The sequence below is a fragment of the Azolla caroliniana genome, unplaced genomic scaffold (assembly GCF_043228905.1).
Source record: "Azolla caroliniana isolate FFs.n. ecotype wild unplaced genomic scaffold, voAzoCaro1.0.p SCAF_17, whole genome shotgun sequence".
In the NCBI taxonomy this organism is placed as follows: domain Eukaryota; kingdom Viridiplantae; phylum Streptophyta; class Polypodiopsida; order Salviniales; family Salviniaceae; genus Azolla; species Azolla caroliniana.
In genome coordinates this window covers 719,388-743,590 of record NW_028230452.1, presented here as the reverse complement: position 1 = coordinate 743,590, position 24,203 = coordinate 719,388, and the positions used below count along the sequence as shown (strand labels likewise).

Here is a 24,203-nt window from a genome sequence, read left to right as displayed (position 1 = left end):
GGCGACGTGGCATGGGGTGCTGACGTGGAGGTGAGGGAGGCCAGAAGGCATGGTGACGTGGAAGCGAGATCCAGATGATGACTGGGCGTGTGTCGTTGGGCCCCCCCCTCCCCACCACCACCTTCTTGTCTGAACGCAAGAGGGCCAACGCTGACGTGGCGGCCTGCCATTGGCCCTGCCGGGCCTGGAAAACGCTGCTGTAGCCTGTCGCCTTCTTCTAAATTCAATCTTTCCTTCCTTCTTTTTTCTTTGGAGCCAACGAACGAACGAACGAACGAACATTTCCATGGAATTTCATTTTCCTTCGCTTTCTTTCTTGCCTGCTCTCTTGGAATGTTTTTTTTACTTCTTCTTCATTCATTCTTTTATTTTATTTTTGATAAGAGGAGATTGGGGGGGGGGGGGGAGGTGCATTTATTTTAATTTCCTGCTCGATGGTGATTGCTTGCCCCCCCCCCCCCCCCCCCCCCTTCCCTTTCCTCCTTTTTTTTTCCTTCTTCTCAATTTATTTCACACATTAATTTCCTTCTTCTTTATTTCCCAAAACTAATTCCCACATTAATTTCTGCTGCTTCTTCTTCTTCCTACAGACACAAACAAGACCAAAACAATGACACAAGAAAAAAAGAACGAGAGAGGAAGGAGGCGTTTAATTTTGTAATCGGGAATTTATTCATTTCATTATTCGAGAAGACACATACATACATATGTATGTATGTGTGGGAGTTCAAATAAATAAATATTTAAATTCGCCAAATTAATCGAAACAAATGCGTGTAGGAAAATTGCTGTTAAAAAGGAAATAAAAAATGGAAAATGGAAAATGGACATATGTGTGTGTGTGAGGAGAAGTGGACGATTTTCAAAACAAAATACATAAAGAAAATCAGAGGAAGCAGAAAATTTGCTTAAAAATTAATGAAAAGGAAAAAAGGGGGAGAAAATATGTGAAGAGAATTCGAGGGAAAAGAAAAGAAAACCCCCAGACTTAAATCGGAAACCAAAACTATTTAAATCATTTTAAAGAAATAAAAGGAAGAAAGATCATACTGTATACACACACTTCTTCTTCTTCTTCTGGGTCTTCTTCTTCTCCTTCTCCTTCTTCTTCTTCTTCTTCTTCTTCTTCTTTAAGGAGAAGATACATCACAAAAAAACTCACTCAGAGAAAAGCAGCGCCTCCTTCTCGCCATGCCTACCTCCCCCCTCAGACGCCATTGCTACTTCAGCAAATCTCAGGTATATATATACATATGTACATCAATCCCCTCTACATTAGTCCTGATATCTTCCTCCTACATTAGTCCTGATTTGAGACTTCATCCTATTTACAGATTTCCTCTCCTTCTTCCTGCTTAGGTTCAATTTCTGAACGGATTGCTGAATCTCTGTTTAATTTCCATATATCTGCACCAAACGTGACCACTGATTTACTTGCATTTCTCCCCACCTCTCTGATTGTTTTGTGCAGATGGCTCGACATCACCTCAGGCATGCCCAAAGGCTTCTTGCATCAGGAAACCGTGAAGAAACCGAGGAAGCCCTGTTGGGACCCATAGCTTTAGCTCTACAGCTCTATCCTTCCAATGAAGCAGGCCTTGAGCTCAAATCCAGAGCTCTCCTCTCACTCAACCGCTTCAAAGACATTGTCGATCTTCTCCACGAATACCTCCCAACTCTGCACAGCTCACCATCTTTGATTGATCAGCGACGTAATAACAACCACACCATTGTGAATGCATCTAGTGCTTCCCTAGCAACCGATCATCAAAAAGGTACCAAGAAGAAGCTTAGAATAGTTGGCATGAAGCCTTTGGCCTACATATTTAGAAGAAATCCCTCCACTAATAGCAGTACTAATTCTAGTCAAGAAAGCTGTCACAGCAGTAACAGGTATAATAATCTTAGTAGCAGTGGTAGGATTGGTGGTAGTAGTAGGTATAGTGGCAGTCATAATAACAGTAATGGGATGGAATGGAGATATTTGATCCTTGGCCAAGCTTGCTACCATTTAGGCATGATGGAGGAAGCCACAATCCTGCTACAAAGCGGAAAGAGGTCCGCATCCGATGCATCTCGGCGCTATAGCAATGGAATCCGTGACGACGATTTCAATTGCCCATCGGATCATCACAACTCGTCACGGCATAACCCCACATCCCAATATCCCAATGGAATTAACCTTGTCAATGACATGATCACCCACATCAAGCTCCTCTTACGACGCCGCTCGGCCGCGCTTGTAGCCCTCGAATCGGGGCTTTACGCCGAATCGATCCGCCACTTGTCCAAGATCGTGGAGGGTAAGAAGGGCGTCCCCCCGTGGTTCCTCGCCGATTGCTATCTCCACCGGGCCATCGGGTACCAAGCCATGGGCAAAGTCGTGGACGCGTTGGCCGATTGCAACCGGAACCTCGCTTTGAACCCTAGGTCCACCAAGGCGCTTAGCGTGCGAGCATCCTTGCAAGAGATGGTGAAGAACTTCACCGAATGTTTGCTCGACCTCCAACAACTTAAGATGGTTTTCGAAGCCTCACAATGGGAGGCAATGCATAACAACAATAACACCTCCTACTCGTCATCGTCATCGTCATCGTCATCAGCTTCTTCTTCTTCTTCTTCATTTTCGTCTTCGTCTTCATGTTACTCGTCCGCATCGTCCTCCACCGACATTGACAATATTGACAATATCTCATCAGGTCTCGAGTATATCAATAGCAAGATTATCGCCACGAGGAGGAGGTTGGGATCGTGCACTGATCTCGATGCTCGGATGGTGCTAGATATGCCCCAACATTGTGGGATGGACGATGTGGAGAAGGCCTATCTCTTGCTCTCCCTCAAGCATAGCCCCGACAAATCCGCCCTTTTCCTCGACAACTGCCTACAACTTGACGGGTACTCGAGGGACATGGCGGTTGTGAAAGACGAAGCGAAAGCTTCATCCATAAGGCTCTCGAAGCTTATACATAAAGCATATACGAAGCTCTTAGCTGCCATCAGCGAGCAAGAGAGGGAAGAGAGAGAGGGTGCTCTCTACAGGAAAGCCAGGAGCTTGCATAGCTATGGTATGGGGGTGGGGGGGACATTGGCACATGGGGGGGTTGCCAAGGGCAATGTGTGCCAATCCATGGAGAGTGGACAAGAAGACAACCTTAGAGTAGTATTAGGGGCATTAAAAGAATTTAAGATAAGCTATGGAAATGAGGTAGTTAATGAAGAAGAAGACCATTGGTTCAAAAGCCAACACCGTGGCCCTTGGACCCCTGACAACAATAACCCTCATCCCCAACCTCTCTTTGTCACATAACTTACTTTCTCTTTGATGAGTACTTTGCTTTTGCCTTTTGCTTTTTTGCTTTCCTTAGGAGCTTTCTACATACTTTACTTGTACATTACTCATTTACTCATAAAGATTAAATAAACAAATGAAAAAAATGGCTCCCCCTTTTTTTTTCTCATGACTATATTATGCATATGTGGAGGTGATTCAATGCCAATTGCATTTGATATTTTGCACACAATGTTTGTTCTAACTCATTTTTACCATGTGCCTAAGAGAAAAGAAAAGGGTAACCTTTTGATGCCCTTACAATTCAAACGGAAAAACAATACACATAAAGTTTGTCTATCATAGACACAGAAATGTTTGTAGACTACTCAACAAACTACAGTTTGATAGATTTTGAAGTACATTTCAATGTAATGGGAATAGTGCCCAAATGTTACTTTGGTACTTCTCATTATTCGAACTTTGAAGTACTAAGATAATCTCAACACATACTCCAAAGCTTCTTCAACCGTATAGTCTCTAACTATAAAAGAAAGTTGCTCATAAACTCCAACAAAGTTCTTTTGTGTATGTGTGTGAGAGAGATATTGAGTTGATTGAGACAGAGACACGGGTGTGCATTCTTATAGAAAAAAGAAGCATATTTAATTCTCGAGTAAAAGGTAAAGTGTGAAAGATAAATTATAAGTCATGTTTTCCAAAGAACTGTCGTTTTTAAAAGACTTGTAATACTAAAATGACATGTCTATAACCAAGCATTGCGTGATATTCTAACAATTTTGTACGAGATGTTGCAAATATTATTTTCTGCAATTTAAACATCAATACTAACTTGCCAATGCACACATATTTGATGTAATGATGTTTCACTTTGGGCTTGTAGGTCCTAATTGACATCCAATGAGATAAGTTCAAATACTACCAATATGCAATCTTTCCTTATACATTCAAGGTGGACATTTGCAATATAATATTCTGGTTGTGTCCTTTAAGCATATTCCTTCCCACTTATTCATTGGTGGTTCATTTAACCTTGTCTTAATAACCACAAAGTGCATAGCATTGTTTAGAAGCTCGAAGAGATCTTCCACATCCTAGCTTTAGAACCATTTTTTGATGTGAACTATCGAACTAGTTGAGAGAATTTTGGTCTTATGATTCGTTCGTAGCTCACATCCATCATTCTAAGCAATATGTGATGTCAATTCTTGTAATGTATCTATGTACTCTTTATAGTGGCAATATCGTTTAGGTCAAATAACTACTTCAAAGTGCATAACCTAGTAAGTAGTGGTGGATTCAACTTCAACTATCTCCTTAAAAACATATTTTGAAACTTCTCAATCTCATTCCATGCATTCAGAATGTGGGTAGTGCCACCCACATTTCTACTCCATAAAACAAGACTTCATTTAGTTAGCATGACATTCATGACATTCATTTAGTTACTTCATTTAGTGTGCAAGAGATAGTGAACATTCATGATTAACCCCCAACTTATTTAAAAAGTATTACGAGAATCCATTGCCAGTTTTTAGCTAGAATCTAACTTGCTCATATAATTGTACTCCATACTCTAAGGGCATGCCAATATCCAAACAACGAGAGCATATAGATGTAGCGGAGTTGATAGGGTTGTTTGGTGGAAACCAATGGTCATGTGCCCCGATCCCTGAGCATTGTATTGTAGTAACGAGTTAGTATCCTTTTCTACTTAGGTGCATAGGAATATGAAAACGTGGCTTACCAAAATGCAATTTTAATACAAACATATGGACACACATGCATGCATGCTATTAACATCCATCAAATGGGGTGGAGCAAATGGCTAGGATTGAAGTTAGGTTTTCTAAATTTTATGGTTTTTAGTTGGTTATCAATGTTCATGGGAGAGTAGAAATATGATATATGGGACAATGATTGAGGACGAAGTTAGATTCTTTTAATTAATCTTATTACATTTGGTCGTTTAGTTGAAGATAAATAGGTATTAATATCCAAGGGAAAGAGAATATGATGTAGGTGCAGGCTTGAGACCATTGTAAGAATTTGAGCTCTCTAACCACGTAAAGAGAGAGAGAGAGAGAGAGAGAGAGAGAGAGAGAGAGAGAGATGGATATACTAACTTTTAGTAGAGGCTAAAACTGGCCTATGTAACAAATCATGATTACAAGTATGGGTGAATTCAAGTAATTCATACTAAAACAAAAATAAAAGCTCTAACTTTTCTAAAGCGCTACAATCATTATCAAATGCACGAGGTGAAATGATTTTTTGAGATGGTTTACAAGTATGAAGTGAATGGCTTATATTTATGAGATTAGCAATGACATGACTTTTGTAGGAGTATAAGAATAGAATATATGACAATATTTTGTATCAATTTAGAGTGTTGGTTCCATTCAATTCAACAAAATGTATAATGATGCAACAAGTAGTTGCCAACTGTATCTTTCTGATGAGACACGATGTATCTTCAGTTGTCTTTTAAATGAGGCGCCATATCTTTTAATATTTATAATAGTTTATTTGTTTTATTATTTATTGTTTATTTAACAAGTGCATTTGGGTGTCACCATGTGGATTAACATGGAGAGAACTATCTACATAATTGGTGATGGTATGGCCCATGTGTCTTATATCCTAGTACTAATTGTTTCCTTTGTTGTTGGTGTTCCTCTACTTGCTTTATGATGACACCTTGGCATGTCATTGGTGGAGGCAAATAACTATGGAAGAAGTTAGTAAAGTGTGCTTGTTGTTGCATATCGCATGCTAATGTAAGGGTTAATTTCCTATACGTACGAAGCTCGAGCAAAATTTGGAATTGTTGCTTCTCCATCATCTATCAAATGGTTATGGAGTCCCCAAAGAGGGTATATCATACTTCTTTTCTATGTTGCTTTGCAAGCACAATGAAGCATTTTGACATCACTATACATTGACCCATGTACTTTTTCATGAAACGATCTTTGTAGTAATGTTGAGTGCTCCTCCAATACTCAACGATATGCATTGTTCTTTAGTACCTTTTAATTAGATCAAAGAAACTATTGAAAATGAGTATGCTAACACAATTTACAAGTTCGGTAAAGATAAAGAAACCTACAATATTGTAGTTGCTAATGAATGTTTAAAAAAAAATGAAGATTCACCTTGGAATTAATGGAAAGATGCCGAAAGGCTACAACGAATTCATACAATATATTACAACCCTCATATCCACATCAACCAGCATGTCAAGTATCAAAAGCCCTCATGTAGGAGATGGTTTCTTTCTTTGACTACTCTGTAAAATTAGGTAGGGAATTCCAACGAAGGAGGAGTCTAGTTATGCCGGCTGCAGCTAAGGTATGGTTAAATAATAATATGCCTATGCATTCAATATTGGTATTTTGGAAATGGTTGTGGGCTCTACAGATTCCTCGCAAAATCATTACATTTAGATGGTTGTGTGTCCACTGTGCACTTCCTGTCTTGGAATGGATGCATAGGGGAGAGGGAACCAAAACTTGCTCTTTGTGTGGGCTTCGCTTGGAATCAATGCAACATGCCTTATGGAACTGTATGGCTGCATGTTCTGTTTGGAAATGTATGTTGCGTTTCATTGATATGTTGCATATGGACCTAATGTGATTACATGGGGAAATGTCTTTTGGATGGATGTAAATGTGGATAAACATAATTATGAAAAGGAAAATATATTGTTTACCCTTCAAACTAGGGGAAGGTAAGTTAAGGACATACCATACTCAAGCCCAAGTCGGTTGAATGTGGATGCCACAGTATGGGCTACGATATCATCGATGGTTCTATGGAATATTTGGATAGGTCGATGTCAAAATTTGTTTTAGCAAATAAAGCAAAATCCTATTCATTGTGTGAAGGAAATTTGGTCGATGCTTATCTCAATTCTAAAAGGTCAATATGACTCCTTCACGGGTAATGAAGATATGATTTTTTTGAAACAACAATCCTTTGAAGGCAAATGGAATGATTTGTTAGTTTTTGTAGAGAGAAATGACAAAATGGAATGACAAAATGTACCCCCGTAATGGTTGTTCCTTCCATAGGTGGAGGTTGGTTTCAATTAGGACATAATGTGGGATATCTTACCTGCCACTAAATTATATCATTATAGGCTTGTATTTGCTTATTGCATTGGTAATGGAAACTATGTTGTAGTTAAATAAATAAATAAAATCCTTCATGTAGGGTTGTTCCAAGACAGGGGGTGGAAAAGCTATCTTGGTGGAGCATATCTCCACTTTATTCTCTCTCCAAAATAGGTGAAGACCTCTGCCTTTTTCCAAATTTCTCGAAACTGTTGTTGTTTACTAATCACAACTTCGAGCTCACCAGTTATTGCTTCATATTGACCTCTTAAAGTATGTAAGAGCATTAACCATATCTCTTTGACTAACTCAATCGCATTCTGTTTAACTTTTTGAAATACACATTTACATCTAGCCTTCCACAATACCCAAACTACTAAAGAAGATATCGTAGACCAGACCCTGTCCTCTTCTAAACAACGGATTGTTGTAGTATAAGAGACCTCCAATACATGTCTTCCATCAGAGAGAAGAAAATCAATGAACTCCTTTTCATAGTTCTGAATTTCTTTAGCCAATCTTCCCTATCTCACAAAACCCCATGCGTACACCTGCTTACCATAAATAGGATACAACATTCTCAACATTCTTTTCCAATCTGTTCTGGCAATAGGACATATCCATAAAACATGGTAAACCGATTCAATGGAAGAACCACAACTATCACATATTAAATCATGGCAATGCCCCCGCATCCATGACTTCACATGAATGCCATAATGTGTCAACAACCATCGAAATAACACAATGTTTTTAGGAATTTGCATGGCCCATAACCATTTCCAATAAGCATTCAACCAAGAGTTTATTACATTACCATATCTCCAAAATTTACAAGCTACTGGCGCAACAACCCCCCCTTTTAGCATTTCTCTACCCATTTTTACCGAATACTGAAAAAATGGGATTTGCTTACCTAACATTCCTTGTGTTAATATGATTTGCCATTTCCACTCACCAAGATCCCACAAAAGGCGATCAATGGGCTTATTCTCATAGACCATAATTCAGAAAGATTGTTTATATCATTTGGATGTGGATTCAACATCCATTTTTTATCTTTCTTCCACAATATACTAATAGGCAACATGTTCCCTTGAGTTGCAATTCCGTCTTCCACAAAGAGATAATGAAATCGTCCAAAAGGCAAAACATCGAAGTAAAGGCATTCATGAGGGTTTTTATAGCCCCTAACCCCCAACAAGACATGTAGGGATGAAAACATACCATACCAAAATAGACTAGTTTGAGAAGGATGAAAGGAAGATATCGTAAAGACTCTATCCATTTCTGCATACATAATGTTCCCTCCCCAAATTGTACTACAAACATGGGTTTTGTTTTCCATCACCGAAGAAGAAAAAGTCAGTCAATTCCCCATTGACTCAGCTTCACCTTTATCAAAGTCGGCCCAATTCAACCTAGTTCTCTTCCCTAACATTACCTCCTCTTTTGACGTAAATAGTGGGTTCAATATGAGGGGTTGGCGCAACTATTCCCCCGTACATGATGTTAATGAATGTTTTAGTTCTTTGATCTAATTTTTAGGATGGAGGATCACTCTCACTTCCATGACAAGATAACCTAGATGTATCTTAATGAAACAACTTTCTATTTATACAATATGAGAATGAAGACAATCCATAAAAGAGTTATTGCTTGGAAAAAGAGTTATTGCTTGGAACGAAACACCAATCAACAATTTGAATTTAAATAAGTTGTTATCACAAAAGTCTAATACCAGTTTGAATTTAAAATCAAATTTCTATTCATAGTTTATCAAAATCTTGCTTGAGCAATGCTTTCTAGAAAATTTGATGAATTAGAACCATAAGAGTCAATTCTTTTTTTTTATCTCGCTTATTTATAGATTTGAAAAACCTATTGGCGTCTTCTAGAAATGTATTATTCCATAATGGTTGAATCCACTCTATCTTGTCCGTAGAAATATATTTACTAGGGATTAAATCCCTCACTCCACATGTCCTCTATCTACAAGAAATCAACGGATGCTTCACATCATAACAAACTTGTTGCTTTTACTCCCTTGTTGAACCTATTGAAGTACATTCATTTGAAGCTAAGAAATACTAATGTTCTTCATTTCACATCCTTTTCAATAGACAACTCTTGTTTGCCTCGAACCCAAGACCTTTGTCGAAACATGAATAGCTTATCCAAACCGCCTGTAATTTGATCAGTAAAGTGGTTGTGTCACTCTTTACATTCCGGAGAAGATCATGAATCAAGTAAGCTAAGTGCAGTCAGTGAGATTCGAACCCAGGACATGGCCTTTGTCAATATTATCATGATCAAATCCATCGATTTTTGGAAGGAAGCAAAGGTAAGGCCTAACTCTGTAAATATGTATAACTAGAGAGCCATTTCTACTCTGTAATTCCATAGCTAAAACAAGACGAGATCACAACACAACACACGCAACGCACCGAGAGACAGACGGACGCAGAAAACGATTCTCCTGTTCCAGTCATGGCGGGCAAGAGGAAAGCAGAAGGGATCGCTCTGCTTTCTCTGTACAACGATGAAGAAACAGAGGAAGAAGACGAAGATGAAGAAGATATAGATGAGCAGGAAGAAGAGGAGAAGGAAGAGAAACTAACGCAAGTAAGAGGGGACGAAGAAGAAGGAAAAGAGGTTCACGAAGGAAAAGATGAAGATGAGGTAGGAAAACAAGACGCAGAGATAGTCGAATCTCAGACCATAGCCGTCTCTGCCGTTTCCGAAACGCAGAGTATGTTGGAAACGGTTCGATCTTCTGAAGATATTATTTTAGGGAACGGTTCTCATGGAATCATCGTTGATTACGCTCATGATGAGGTTGCAGATGAGGTATGCACGTTATCATAGCCTTGTTTCTTTTCTCGCGTTTCTTATAGATATTGAAATTCTACAACTGTTTCTCCGAGAGGATTTTATAGAAATTTACATATGTTCTGTTGTATCATTAGGAACTAAAGATTTGAATGGTAGCTGGGGATAGGGTTTTGTTGTTTTTGTGAGTAATAGCAATGATTTCCTGATGCACTTGAATGTATCTTGACAAATATTCTAGGGTAATTTTTGAACTATGCTTAAAGTGCTGCATTAATGCTTTTTCTTATACATTTGAATGTGGTATGAAGAGTGTGTAAATTTCGTGGGTTGGATTATTTCAAATTGAAGTTTAAATGGTAGCTGAGATTGGAGTGTTGTTTTCTAGTGTAAGGATAATACCAATATTATTCTTATGCATTTATTGTCATATAGAAATTTTTGTATATTTTGTTGTTTCATGCTGTGCATGATTATCTTTAGCTAATATTAAATTGTCACTAGAGATAGGAGCTCTTGGAGTGCAACTGCAATGGCAATGTATTTCTTATGCATTTGAATATAGCGTCAAGAGTCTGCATTATTTTGTTGAACTATTTTTAGCTAAGCTTAACTGGTATTAACCAGAGTGAAGGTTTTTGAAGTTTAAAATGTACTGCTTTTCTCATATGTTCCATAATGTCTGTTTGTTGACACATAAGAAGCTATAGTTCCTTTGGAAACATATTGGTGTTATCGGAATGAGGATGGTTTTTTTGAAGTTTTAAGGGTAACACCCATGCTGTACTTCTGGATTTAGATTTTGTTTTTATTGATTGATGAAAATTTTGCAATAATTTGTTGATTGATGTTTCATGAACCTTACGGTTCACTGTGATGTTATTAGGAAGGAGAGAACACGAATACAGGAAGAGCTGTATTTGGAATGGCTGTTCATATTAGCAATGGTGTGTACTTGATGCATAATTTTTATCACAAAAAAGGACATGGTGCAATAAATATCTTATTCTCATTTACAATTGATCATTGCAAATTAGGGTTCGTTCAAGGAACAACTTCACCAGGAGGGCTCATCTCAACACCTTGGAATGGTCGATTAGATGATGAGGTTGACGATTCGAAATTGCCTACCGACACCAATCAAACTGCTGTATCAGCAACTTTAGAGATTGTAAATATAGAGATGAGTGCCATAGAAGATGCAGACAAAAATGTAACATCAGAACCAGATCCTTTGGCAGATTTTCTTCCTCCTCCGTCAACAGAAAAGTGTTCCAATGAATTGCAGGTATGTTGACCCACTTTTTTAGCCCAATTACCCATAAGCAAAGATGTTTTCATCATTCTCTTGGTAGTAAAAAATGGGATTTGTCCATGCAGGGACATTAGAAGAGATCTCTCTGGTTTAGAGACTCATTCCATCCTAACATTGGTATTCACAGCTCTGTAATGAATCGTTGTGTATTAGTTTTTATGCATGTTTTTACTTTAAAATGCATTCAGAGCAGGTGTTATCCTACCTGAAAGCAACATACTTTCAATAAAAGGTTTGGAAAAACCAAAGAGGTATTCATTGGCATCTGGTGTCAGATGTACATGCACGTGATGGCTGTGCCATAGAAGTTAGTACTTGTTAATCTTGTTATGAACACATGCAATTTTTAGGTTTTTTTCTGGAGGAGATGGTGCGTTTGTACGAATTTGAAGATATAATGAATGACTACAGACTCACAGTTACTGCATATGAATGCTTTGTCAAATCAATGGTATTATCCACCTAAATGCCTCAATGGATGGTGAACCGACAAAGGCCTTTGAGCAATATCAAAGAGATGAGCTTAAAGTCTCCGTTTCTGCTATTAGAGACTATGATAATTGTAAAAGAATAATGATTGGAGCAAAGCGTCTTATAGAGATCAGTGTCTTGCAAAATGCTACCTACATCTAGCTCGGCGCCAATATGGGTTGGGCAAGGTGTTCTTAAAATATTGTGGATTATGGCAATACTAGTTTGTGATGTACCAAATTGTCGCATAGCTATATGGAATAGTTGAGTTGTTGGCTATAGGGAACACACTCTCCATGATATGATTGGTTCATATTATCTGGTGGAGTATGCGTTTTAGATTGATGATGATTGTGTATCCACTCCCATTATCAACGGGTCCAGCAAACATTACAAAGTATTGCTCCCAGCCTTATGATGGGAAATCACAAATAGAAGAAGAAAAAGAAAATATAAAAACTGAAATGAAAAACGAAACTATTTGCTGAATTTCATTGACTTGATCTTCCATGAGGTTATAAGATGTTTGAGCAGACGAGTAGACAGAATGCCTAGTATCATCAGCAATGGTTTCATCCTTCTTTGGAGTTCTTGAAAGCTAGCCCTACCTTGTGAGAATTCCTGATTGAAAATCATATTCGATGATGGATCTCTTATCCTCTTTCTCTGCCCAAAATTTAGCTGACTGCCAGTTTCTATTTTTAATGTGTAGGAGCATATGCACTTCCTTGTGATGGAGAATATCTCGTGTGAGCATGTCTCTGGATGTGAGTGTTATCATGAGCCAGTCACCCTTGTAATTTTCCCTATATTGAGTATTAATGCAACTGTAATAGTACTAAAACATGGCTTTATGTTCCACTGTCTCCATTTCACGTGGAGGCTTCCAATGCATCGGAGTAAAAGAATGAGTCATGTTCTCGTGTGTATTTTTTTCCCTCTACATGCACATCCCAATGTTTTTCTGTATGCCATCTTGCACACTATTTCCAGATGTCCTGGATCCAGCTTGATTGAAGCATCCAATTTCCTGTCTCACCTTGGGGAGAGAATTTTGGGGCATTGTGCGTAGTTTCAATATCGATGTGTAACATGTTTCAAGGGCATAAAACTCTGTTTGTTTGTATTCTTCATTTAATTATATGAGCTTGCTGAGATATTGCCTCTTGAAACCTCAGTTCCATGGTCAGAGATTCAGCACACATGCATTGGATACTATTGCTGCAATCTCCCATCTGTGGGTTGTGCTCAAGTGGCACATGCTCTAGAATTCATAGCATTGTGCTGTTTAAGCTACCATTGTCCTCATTATAGGCATGTTCCAGTTGTTTTGATAGATTCATAATGACATTGGGTAACAGCAATAATGTTTCTCTTTCTAATTCATGATGACATTGGGTGGCAGCAAAAATTTGCAAAATATCTAGTTTTAAAGAATGCTGGGAGAAGCTTCAATGAAGAATTACGTAAATCGAAAGGTTATCGAAATCCAGACTTCTTGCAGCGGGCTGTAAAGTATCAGGAGATAGATCAAATAGGAAGCTGTTTCAAGAAGGAGATATTTGATCCACATGGTTATGATCCCAGTGATTTTTATGATGCACTAGGTCAGTCACCCTATTTGAAATTGTTCCATCAGGTTTGTAAAATAGAGATTCTCTCATTTTTAACTCTATGATATGGATGAACCATGACAGCTTGTAAGCAACCTTGGAACAAAAAATCAAAATATTAGTTCCAATATCGTGTAGTTTATGAAGTTTAAAATTTTTTTAATTAAACATTTTCTGCTGTTCAACAGCATCAGATTTCAAGCGTGAGCTAGAAAGGAAGGAGCAAGCCAAGAAACAAAGCCAACGGGTTGATTTTGTCCATGGAGGGGTACAAACTGCGCAAATCCCAACATTACCTATTTCTACTGGGCAGAAAGGTGGGTTCATCAGGATAAAATATAGCGAACCTTATAGGATGACTAAATATAAATGAGTGGGACTATCTAGCAAAAAATTGGGACAAGTCATGAAACCTTGAGAGTGTAGCAAATCAGGTGGGACTATCTTTCAATAAATGGGTCGGACAAGTCATGAAACCTTGAAAGGTTAGCAAATTGGGTTGGGCCAACCTCTCAAAAAATTCATTATATTTAGCTTAATGTTTTCAAAATCCTTGGAAAATAACTGTTTGGAAATATGTAGCCGCAAAAATTTCCCCTTGGTTTGAATGTTCATATAGCAAAATTTACTTAGTTTTTGCATGCATGGATTTCCTTAAAATTACTTATTTGTATTTGTGTTTCAGGGATAGCTACTGCAGCATCTCAAGTAATAGCTCCTTCATCTGAGACAGTGGTAAAATCAGATTCTGGGAGGTCAAATAAAAAGAGCAAATGGGACAAGGTTTATAGAATGAGAAGAGTGTTATAGTGAAGCATATTGTATTTGTTCTTATGATGATTCTATATGCGTGCTTATAATGATTCTAGATATTTATTGGTATGCTGATTTTATATATTGTTCTTACTGTGATTCTATCTATTTTCCCTTATGAAAATTCTTAATATAGAGGTCCTATGATGATTCATCATATAATACGTCCTTATGTTGATTTTATATGTATCTCTTTCAGGTTGATTCAGATGCAAAAGGTCCACCTCTTCCACCTGTTGGCAAACCTGCCATGGGAGCTCATACTGCATTGCTAGCTGCCAATGCGGGAGGCAATTATGCCTCGTTTATGTAAGTGTCTTCTTCACAGAGAAGCTCATTACTTTGAAAGTATACTGAACAATGTAGCATGGACTTTTTCTTTAAAAACATTAAACAAGGAAAACCTTTAAATTTATTTTATCGTTACCAGTTTATTGCTGAAAAATAGGCATCAAATTTTCAAGTAAAAAAAAGTAGGCGAAAAAACTTCATAAGATGCCTTTCAAAAATAGTAGCATTTCATGTTATAATAGCTATTGAAATAAAGATTTTAGGGTCTAATGTAAGTTGGCACTAAAAAGCTTTCCTTTTAATAAATTGCCAAGTTTTAAAGACATGATGGTTTAAGCATATGATGTTCTGCAGACAACAAAAGAGAAAAGAGGTAGAGGAAAGATCAAGAAGCAGCGACAAAAAGTCAGATAGGAGATGAGCAATGTTTTCCCCTGTCAAGTGCTAGATTTGTATATAATTTACATCATTAATAGACAGGGCTTGAACCAGGGATGTTGTTGAAAGCACAACCAGAAATACTTCCTAGGTTCTTTTGTAACAACCACCAGTAATTCAAACTGAAGGTGATTCCTCCCTTTCCTGACACACCCTAATTGGATCAATTTTTCTCACCATGAAACTGTACTAAATAATTGAAGGAAAAATTTGTTAAACATTGGGAAAGGTATTAAGCTAAGTTGTAAAGCTCATTTTGTTTTTTCTCAGTCAAATTGTTGAACTCACGTTTTATATGTATTCTTCCCATGGTTTGAAGATTGATATGTAGAGCAAGCATATATGGTGAAAGGCAAGTGTCTTCATGCTTTTTGATACCCATAACTACATTGATAATCTGTAAATTATATGGAAAGTATCATCTTTTCAAAATGATGCCTTTGGTACCCGCAAGTACATCGATAATCCTTAAAATATATGGAAATTATCGTCTTTCCAAAATGGTCAAATGTAATCTCAAGATACTAATTGTTACATCTCATTATAAATTTCAGAAACGGAAACATCAAACATCAAATATTTCATAAATAAATGGTTGCCATAACATAATCTCAGTGCCAGAAAATCAATTGAGAGAACACATCTTTGATTTGATTAAAATAGTAGTCTACTGCGACATGGGATCCATTTCCAATTTCAAGCCTCTGTTTGATTGTTTTTGCTTGAAGAGGGGAAATGAACTTATCAGTGAGTCCTTGGGCATATTTTTCATCTTTGCATTTTTTTTACAGGCTGTTCAATTGGAATCATGAGTATCATTTTTTAAAAGCATGAGTTGTAATTTATTTTCTGTACTGTATATTAACGGTCAAAGTCTAGTTATTATTAAATGATTCTAAAATAACGAAGCCTGTGTGAAAACAATGTCACTAAATTTATCATGTTTGTCTTCTAAGTCATCATTTGTCTTGTGAATTGCCTTACATGTAGTGCACACGAAGTGACATTCATCCTTGACTGGGTTTGCATGTCTTCATACTTGGGTGGTGATGCCATGATGCTACCCAACACCCAACTTGTGTGCAAATTTTAAGATGTATTAAGCCTCTTGAAAGCTAACTCTAATGGAGGTAGTAAGATGTGGATTGATACATTTTGGCATTTTTACATGTAGAGGTTCAATTTGAGAGAATTGCATGTATATATCAAACCAGAAATTATGACATTTGCAGCATTGAATCTAGCCAACATCCTTGAGACATTAAAGCATTGGCATCGAAAGAGCAAAAGTTTGTTGGTTCATGCCTTAAGCAATAGATTTTAATTGTATTTCTTACATGAATTCTTGGTATTTTTAGTTTTGAGATCATTTGACACATTAGATGTCACTTTCCTCCTAAAAACATGGATTTATAAATCAATCTAGACAACTAAGAGAAAAGCAAGACCATATCACTTTGTACATGAAAATATGTCTCTATAGATAAGATTAAACAACCCAAGGTTTTAAATGATATTAGGTTGTATAAAATACCATGAGCAGAGAGAGAGAGTTAAGAGGATATGTATGGAGTAATAGAGAGGTGAGAAAATTGGGTTTCAAATCCAAGATGTAGTGTTAATAGTGTAAGTGACTTACGACTATGGTAAGCTAATTACGAGAGAGAGAGAGAGAGAGAGAGAGAGAGAGAGAGAGAGAGAGAGAGAGAGAGAGTCTAATGTCCATGAAAGATTGAAGTGCGTAGGATGGGGCCTAGCGCATGGCAAGGATCAAACATGGGATTTGTTTCAAGATTTTGTGGGTTTTCATGCCACACAAGTAAAAGCAACAAGCCAAGCCAAGGGTATATATATATCATAGCTAATGACCAACTCGAAGTTGGCATTGAGGAGAGAGGAAATGGGGCAAACAAAAGCATAGAAAGGTAGGGGCAATTTGGGAAATATAAGGAAAGTAGGTAGTGTCCAGGGGCATTTGGAGAAATAAAGGAAAGCAAAACCTTTTGGGAGGGGGGGGGGGTTATAATCATTAGAATTTAGAATAGACAAATCAGGAAACAGAGACGTAGGAGTAACAGAGAGACAGACAGCGAGCGACAGTCATTTTGGGTTGAGAGCTATGAAGTTAGCGAATCTGAAGACAGTGAGCAACGCCCACAACGACTCCATATGGGCAGTGACGTGGGTCCCCCCCACAGAGAATCGCAGAGCTTTTCTTCTGACAGGATCCATCGATGAGAGTGTGAAGCTATGGAATGGGGATATCAACAGTAAGGATGAATTACAAGAAGAAAGCACGTTCTCTGGTCACGCTCTGGGGGTTGTCTCTGTTGCTGCCCATCCTTCAGGTGCCATAGCTGCTTCTACATCTCTGGACAGCTTTGTTCGTATCTTTGATGTGGAATCTAATGCTACTTTGGCTGTTCTGGAGAGCCCTCCATCCGAAGCTTGGCTCATGCAATTTCACCCCACTGTGAGTTCTTCGAAACAATATTTTTTTGGGGGATTCTCACTATTTCTTTATTATTTGTATTCTCATTATTTGTTTTTTTATTGCTTATGTTTTTGGATTTTTAAATGGAACATTGTGCTGCTTGGTGCAGAAGTGCATCTGTGTCATGGAGGGTTTTAATGGGGTTAGCATATGTTTAAGGAAGTTTTTTACAGGCTTGGTATGCTTTAGAAAGGGTTGACTGTGTCAAGGGTTAAGCATATGACTTGCAGAGGGTTTGCTTGGTTTAAGGTCTAAGGTTTAACCTGGTTTGACAGACGTGATGATGAGGATATTTTATCATCCTCCTGAGACCAAAAACATGACCTATGGAACCTAGAAATAGCTTTACTTTAGTCTTCATATAGATGTGGTGGTTCTACCTTAGCTTATGCTAGGAAATACCTCGTTGGTCGGTTTGTTATAATGAGGATCAGGTGGAGTAACACCCTTTGGATGACCAGTCAGAGGGAGAGAGAATGTCAATCAGTCTTGATCACATCATTGGAGTAGATTAGACTAGCTCACACTATGAACATTCTCTCTAATCTAGGTATTACCCTTGTTGTAAACTAACCAAAAAAATGATTAGCATGAAACTGAACCTATGTAAGACACATATGTTAACACAAAAAATCATATATTTCAAGCACATCTTTTAATTAGTTATGTGGCCAAACCAACCATGCTGATACATATGTACAAACACTTAAGATGGAAGTGTTAACACAAGAAATCATATATTGAAATCACGTGTATTAACTAGTTTTGTGGCTAAACCAACCATGCCAATACATACAAAGTTAAAGTCAAACATTTAAGATGAAAGTGTACGGTTTGAGTTTTGATGAATGAAGTAGTCAAAGCTTTCCGAAAGAGTGTGAGAGACAAAGAGAAACTAAGCTGAAGTTAAAAATTTGTTCCTTTGCTTTGATACTTATATTAGAATTTGGTATTTATGTCTATTTCATAGAGATTTCTCTCTTGTTTTGTGAGTCTCCCCCTCTTTCCTTAGGCCAATGTCAAAGTTGTCGAACCTGATTTGCAGGTGTCAAGTGACCGGCCAATAATTTACAACTAGGAGTTTTGAAAACTGGTCCAACCTTGTAGGAATTCTTAAAAATCATGCTTGATTCCCTCATATGCACAGCATTCTAGAGTGATATTTTCATCCATTTCTGGTATGTTCAGACAGCATATGACATATATCCTCTTTCTTCTACTCAGTATTCAGCCGACCCACGGTTTCCTTGTTCAATGTGTATGAGCATGTCTCTCTTGCTCTGGGCATGGGTGTTCATATTACATTAGCCATCCACCCTCGGCAATGTTCACAATATTGAGATATTGAATATAATTTTGTTGCAATAATACTCATTGTTTTGTATTGAGGGCGTCCGATTTGGCTTGAGTAAAACATGAGCTTATATTCACCTGCGTTTTTCCTTTTCTCTGTGTGCACGTTGTGATATTAGATCTTAAATCCCAGTCAGATGAAAGAAATGTCCTTTTTGTTTTCTCTGTGTTAAGCATTTATTGTCCCACGCCATCTTCTACAGGTGACTTTGGGCATTGTCTTTACTTCCAATATGTTGTAAATTCTTAAAGGGAATAAAAATATATTGGCTTTCAGTTTTGAAAAGCATTATAGAGTAAGGGGTTGTGATCTTCAGTGGTTTGTGTTTTTTCTATTTTACACCATGAGCTTGATAGAATTCTTCCTCTCCAAGTCTTACTGCATAAAACAGACTTTGAACTATGCATGCATCGAATACTATCGCCTTATTCCCTCTTTGGGTTGTGCTCAAATGGCACATGTTATCAGATTCATAGTACTGGCCTGTGCTGGCTTCTATTTTCCCTGCCAAAAGTACAAGATCAACTGCATAAATCTGAAGCAATACTGTCAAATATCCAAGGCTTCTTGGATGACCTCATCTAGTTGGGCAGTATATAAACCAAATAGACTAGGTGATAGTGAGATCCTTATTTCACTTCCAGGGTGTTCATAAACTCTCTTGAATGGCTGTTGTTTGTCTTCAAGCTTCTTCCTACTTGCTGGTATAAATAGGCTGCTCTTTCTCTCAAGCATATTGGTATCCCCCAGTTTTTCCATTCATTCCGATTGCTTTGCCTCTAGGATTCTATTAAAAGTTTTTTTGTAATCTACAAAACAACAGTACAATGGTTGTCCTAAAATCTGACTCTCCTACAATGGTTGTACTAAATGCAGACAAATAGCATAATCACTATTGTAAGTTTTGGTCAGAAACCTGGTTATCGCAGACTCTCGTGCTGTGTTCTCCTGCCTATTTTCTGAGTTGATGCTCAAGAGTAATCCGTAAACGTTTCGTGATAGTTTGATAGTTGGTGACCTGATTTCTATCTTCTCCCTTATACAGTGTCTTGATCCAACTATCTTGCTAATCACAAGGAATACTTGTCGCTATTGCCTGGACTAATAGTGCGTGTATTGATTCTTTAGCCATCGGGCCAATCCATTTTAGTATTTGTGACCATAAATAAATTGTGTTTGCAGCCTTGCCCTTTTGAAATAAATTCACACTTTTCATGATCTCCTTATAGTCAACAGCTTCCATGTTTGGTAACAAAATACACACGTCATTGATCGTTTTTCCTTCATATATGGCTTTTCCAAATATGTCAACCTAGGTTACTGTCACATATCACACGTACACATTTAGGTTACTTTCAAATGTCAAACACTTTTGATTCTCACATTTTGATTTATGGTTTATTATATATAATTCATAAACATTTCATGTATTCTTTGGGTTTATAGTTCCGCATAAGTTACACATATGTCAGGTACACTCTCATTCGTATGCGAAATACACACAGTTGTGTTGAGGTTTAAAAATATGTTTCAGGAAGGGAATCCATTTACTTAGTTTGGAGTTTAGGATATGTTCCAGTAAACGTTAACTGGTTTCAGAGTTAGGGTTTAGCATATTCTTTAGGAAGGGTTTTCTGTTTTACCATGTGTGGAAGACTGGGTTTAGTGGCTTTTCTGATTTAGCATATGTTTTAAAAGGGTTTACTTGGTTTAGGGATTTTGAATGCTACATAAAGGAACGAGTTTAATGGGTTTCTGATTTACTTTATGCTTTTTGGAAGGGTTTACTCAGCTTAGGATTTTTATATGTAGCATATGGTATGTGAAGGCATAGGTTTTGGTTTTGGAAAGGTTTAGTGGGTTTCACATAAGGTCTCCCCGCCCACACTTATATAGTATGTCTCATACCCTTGGTGCATATGTTGCTTGGATACTGCATGTATATTTAGTCTACATGGTTGATCTCACAAATGGCTGGTGAATTCAAAGAAATGCTTCTTCATTTTGTGTCTCAAGAATGAGATTTCGCAATGAGAGTAAAGTACTGTGTTTTGTAGCACATTGCAAAATTGTGTGGAGCTCCTAAAATTGTGTGGAGGATTCATAAGTTTCTGATTTGTTCTTGCATTCTTGTTTAGGATTTATAAGTTTCTGATTGTATCCTAAAATTGTGTGGAGCCCTTTGTTTATTTTTTTGTATTCTTGTATGCATCCAAACATAAATTCCACAAAAATGAGTTGAACCTTTTCTCGGCCAAATACTATAATGATTTTATTTTATATCTCCCCTTGTAAATCTCATAGAGCTCAAGTTATTCTAGGAAATTCTACAAGTATTAGCAAGGAGGGATTCAACGAATGACAAACTATATTAATGTTTCATATTAGTGATGGTAATCACAAAAAAAGTGATATCTAGGACATAAATAGTACATTCTCTTACAGGGTTCAGTTCTCGCAGTAGCTGGTGGAGGAAGCGCCTCAGTGAAGCTGTGGAACACGGTGACCTGGCGCAATGATGTGAGCCTCTCAGTTCTCAAAAATGATGCAAGCATTGTGAAAGGGTCAGAAAAGATGGCGGGAAAATTTGTGCTCGCTGTTGCATACAGTGTCGATGGAAAGCTTCTCGCGTGTAGCACAATGGATGGCACTGTAGCCATTTTCGATTCTACACGAGGTAAACTCTTACATCATCTCGAAGGTCACAATATGCCTGTACGATCTTTAGTTTTTTCTCCTGTGGACCCGGGGATTCTCTTCACTGTATCTGATGATAAGCATGTGAGAATGTATGATGCGAAGAACAACAGCATTGTTTGCGCGATGTCGGGGCATGGTAGCTGGGTTCTGTGTGTTGATGCAAGTCCTGAAGGTTCAGCTTTAGCCACAGGATCAAGTGACCGGACAGTTAGACTCTGGGACCTATCAATGAGATCTTCAGTTCAGACTATTACGGACCATACAGATCAGGTTTGGGGTGTAGCTTTCAGACCTGCTGGAGGCGAGGGCGTGAGGGCTGGTCGGCTCGCCACTGTTTCTGATGACAAAAGCATTAATCTTTATGATTTCTCTTAGGGCCACTACTTTTTGTTTGGCTAAAAGAATCAAGTTCTACCCTTCCTCAATATACTTGTCAATTGTTTTTACTGCTACCAAATCAGAAAAAAGATACTGAAGCAAGAGCATTAATCTATCCATGCTTTTTTCTCTTCTGATGACAAGAAGATTAATCTATATGGCAAGAGTTGTGATCTGATTTCAGCCTTCAATATGCCCAATTTCCTACTGAATGAGAAATGTGTGTGAATGTGTGTTGCGAGTTGCCACAATATTTTGATGTAGTGATGTTATTTTGTGCACTTAAATCATGTGGATATGACCATATTAAATAGACACTTAATCCATATTATTTTGTAAATATTGCATGTTTTGTTTAGTGAAAATTTGTTCATTCACACAATGTTAGAAAACAAAGATTATGTTTTTGCACTTGTGACATTTCCCCTGAACTTCGAATTGATGTAAGAAGCTACTGATGCTTTTCTTGGACCAATGTAAAATATTCTTCCATTGCTTGATGTGTGGTGCGTAAAGCTCTCTGTGTCTAATGTGCTTCCTTTTAGCTAATTTCATCTTACAAGTATCTTATGTTTTATTTCATCTTTTGAATAATGCAGAATAATTACCATCTTTGACTATTTCAACTTACAAGTATACAAAAGTTCATAGGAAACCACATTGCATGTGATCTTATACATAGCTAACTAACCAAAGTACATCATTGACCAAAACTAAACCAAAATTTGTAGAATCAAAATGTCCTGCAATGCAAAACAAGGAAAGAATGGAACATGTGGTTATGGATGGTAATCTCAAGCTTTATACATATAATGATGCCTCAAATTACCAAAATTCATTCCCAGAGTCATTGTGAGTGATAAATAGCATATAAACAAACAGATGTTGAGTGATGTGGTTCAATTGCTCAATTGCATATTAAACACACCAAGCACCTTCAACAATGAAGAAGTGAGCCATGGATATTGGAGCTATCTCATTAGAACATCAAAACAAATTCATTAGTATGGGGAAAATTAGGCATGTAGACGCTTAATCAAGAGGATACGGTAACCATCCTTTATAATGTCTTTCATAAATTCCATATATTTGGAATTTAGTCTTGCTAATTTCCCTAAATAGCATAAATGCAGCTGCATTAGTACTTAAAGAATGAATGACTCATTTGGCTGTACTCCATTTTATGCGGAGAGTTTCCAATGCGTTGGAGTAAAAGAATGAATGACTCATGTTCTTGTATCCCTTTCTTTTCGCTCAATGTGCACACTTTCAAACTTTTTCTAAGTGTATAAGCTCTTTCTGCAGAATTTTGCAGAAAATACGCATTCAACACTATTGCTGGAATCTCCCATCTTTGGGTTGTGCTCAAGCTGCACATGTTCTAGAATTCATAGTATAATTCTCATCCTCATTGCATAGGTAAGCCAATTTCAAGATATTTGAGTCATGAACTTTCTAGAATGAAGAGCTCCCATCAAAAAATATATGTACAATTGCTATGCTTGTATTGCTTTCTATTCTGCCCTATGCTACTAGTAGCTTTCTCGTCCAGCACCACTGTAAGGAACCCTTTCTGCTTTATGTTTACAGCATTCCATGTGGTTTTATTCAATTCTCAGTTGCGCACAAAATCCATGACTACATGTCATTTATGCCATTTACGTGTATGTTTCTCATTCATCCATATCTTTAATAAAAGTCTGTTTAGTCTGTTCATAGCACTTGTAAGTGGTGATAAAATATGAAATATAAAATATGTTTCCAAAAAATTATGTCCATAATGAAATACGTTTCTCCTCACAAAAGCTTGATATCCTGAAGATCTTGTGAAACCTTGATATTTTTCTGGCAACATTTCTCTTAAATAAATTATTAATGATTAAGGATATTGTCATGCTGCCATAAGATCCCTACAGTCCTCGCCATTCTGTTGAAGCTTTGACTGTATAAATAATGTCTTTCCAATTCATGATGACTTTGGATGGCAGCAAAAGTTAGCAAAATATCTAGTTCTAAAGAATGCTGGGAGAAGATTCAATGAAGAATTACATAAACATAAATCTATAGGACGTGTATGTGATGTCTGAAGATCTTGTA

General features: G+C 37.4%; 4 protein-coding genes across 4 annotated transcripts in view; all 4 read left to right on the top strand.

Annotated features, from left to right (window-relative positions):
- Window positions 1-1,072: 1,072 nt before the first annotated feature.
- LOC147852631 (uncharacterized) lies at window positions 1,073-3,441 on the top strand. The gene is made up of 2 exons (XM_087333643.1): window positions 1,073-1,239; window positions 1,472-3,441. Exons 1-2 carry the CDS (start codon window positions 1,192-1,194, stop codon window positions 3,308-3,310), a joined length of 1,887 nt encoding a protein of 628 aa, XP_087189769.1. The 5' UTR covers window positions 1,073-1,191; the 3' UTR covers window positions 3,311-3,441.
- A 6,391-nt stretch (window positions 3,442-9,832) lies between these two features.
- LOC147852630 (uncharacterized) lies at window positions 9,833-15,794 on the top strand. The gene is made up of 8 exons (XM_087333024.1): window positions 9,833-10,257; window positions 11,126-11,186; window positions 11,277-11,527; window positions 13,431-13,632; window positions 13,827-13,955; window positions 14,324-14,421; window positions 14,651-14,760; window positions 15,097-15,794. The coding sequence occupies exons 1-8, from the start codon at window positions 9,898-9,900 to the stop codon at window positions 15,161-15,163; spliced, it is 1,278 nt and encodes a 425-aa protein (XP_087189150.1). The 5' UTR covers window positions 9,833-9,897; the 3' UTR covers window positions 15,164-15,794.
- The window catches only part of PKL (chromatin remodeling factor CHD3 (PICKLE)), a 94,280-nt gene continuing 82,624 nt past the window's right edge, over window positions 12,548-24,203 (top strand). Inside the window, exon 1 of the mRNA XM_087333023.1 lies at window positions 12,548-12,563. The gene's annotated coding sequence lies outside the window, so the exon portion shown is untranslated. The remainder of the gene's footprint in view (window positions 12,564-24,203) is intronic.
- VIP3 (Transducin/WD40 repeat-like superfamily protein) lies at window positions 17,263-22,241 on the top strand. The gene is made up of 2 exons (XM_087333646.1): window positions 17,263-17,653; window positions 21,474-22,241. The coding sequence occupies exons 1-2, from the start codon at window positions 17,300-17,302 to the stop codon at window positions 22,101-22,103; spliced, it is 984 nt and encodes a 327-aa protein (XP_087189772.1). The 5' UTR covers window positions 17,263-17,299; the 3' UTR covers window positions 22,104-22,241.

What these genes read in the sequence shown, in the direction of transcription:
- LOC147852631 (XM_087333643.1), top strand. Translation starts at nt 1,192, where the DNA reads ATGCCTACCTCCCCCCTCAGACGCCATTGCTACTTCAGCAAATCTCAG. An exon ending in GCTACTTCAGCAAATCTCAG is followed by an intron (nt 1,240 to 1,471) that starts GTATATATATAC and finishes TGTTTTGTGCAG; the next exon opens with ATGGCTCGACATCACCTCAG.
- LOC147852630 (XM_087333024.1), top strand. Translation starts at nt 9,898, where the DNA reads ATGGCGGGCAAGAGGAAAGCAGAAGGGATCGCTCTGCTTTCTCTGTAC. An exon ending in ATGATGAGGTTGCAGATGAG is followed by an intron (nt 10,258 to 11,125) that starts GTATGCACGTTA and finishes TGATGTTATTAG; the next exon opens with GAAGGAGAGAACACGAATAC. An exon ending in GGCAATTATGCCTCGTTTAT is followed by an intron (nt 14,761 to 15,096) that starts GTAAGTGTCTTC and finishes GATGTTCTGCAG; the next exon opens with ACAACAAAAGAGAAAAGAGG.
- VIP3 (XM_087333646.1), top strand. Translation starts at nt 17,300, where the DNA reads ATGAAGTTAGCGAATCTGAAGACAGTGAGCAACGCCCACAACGACTCC. An exon ending in TCATGCAATTTCACCCCACT is followed by an intron (nt 17,654 to 21,473) that starts GTGAGTTCTTCG and finishes ATTCTCTTACAG; the next exon opens with GGTTCAGTTCTCGCAGTAGC.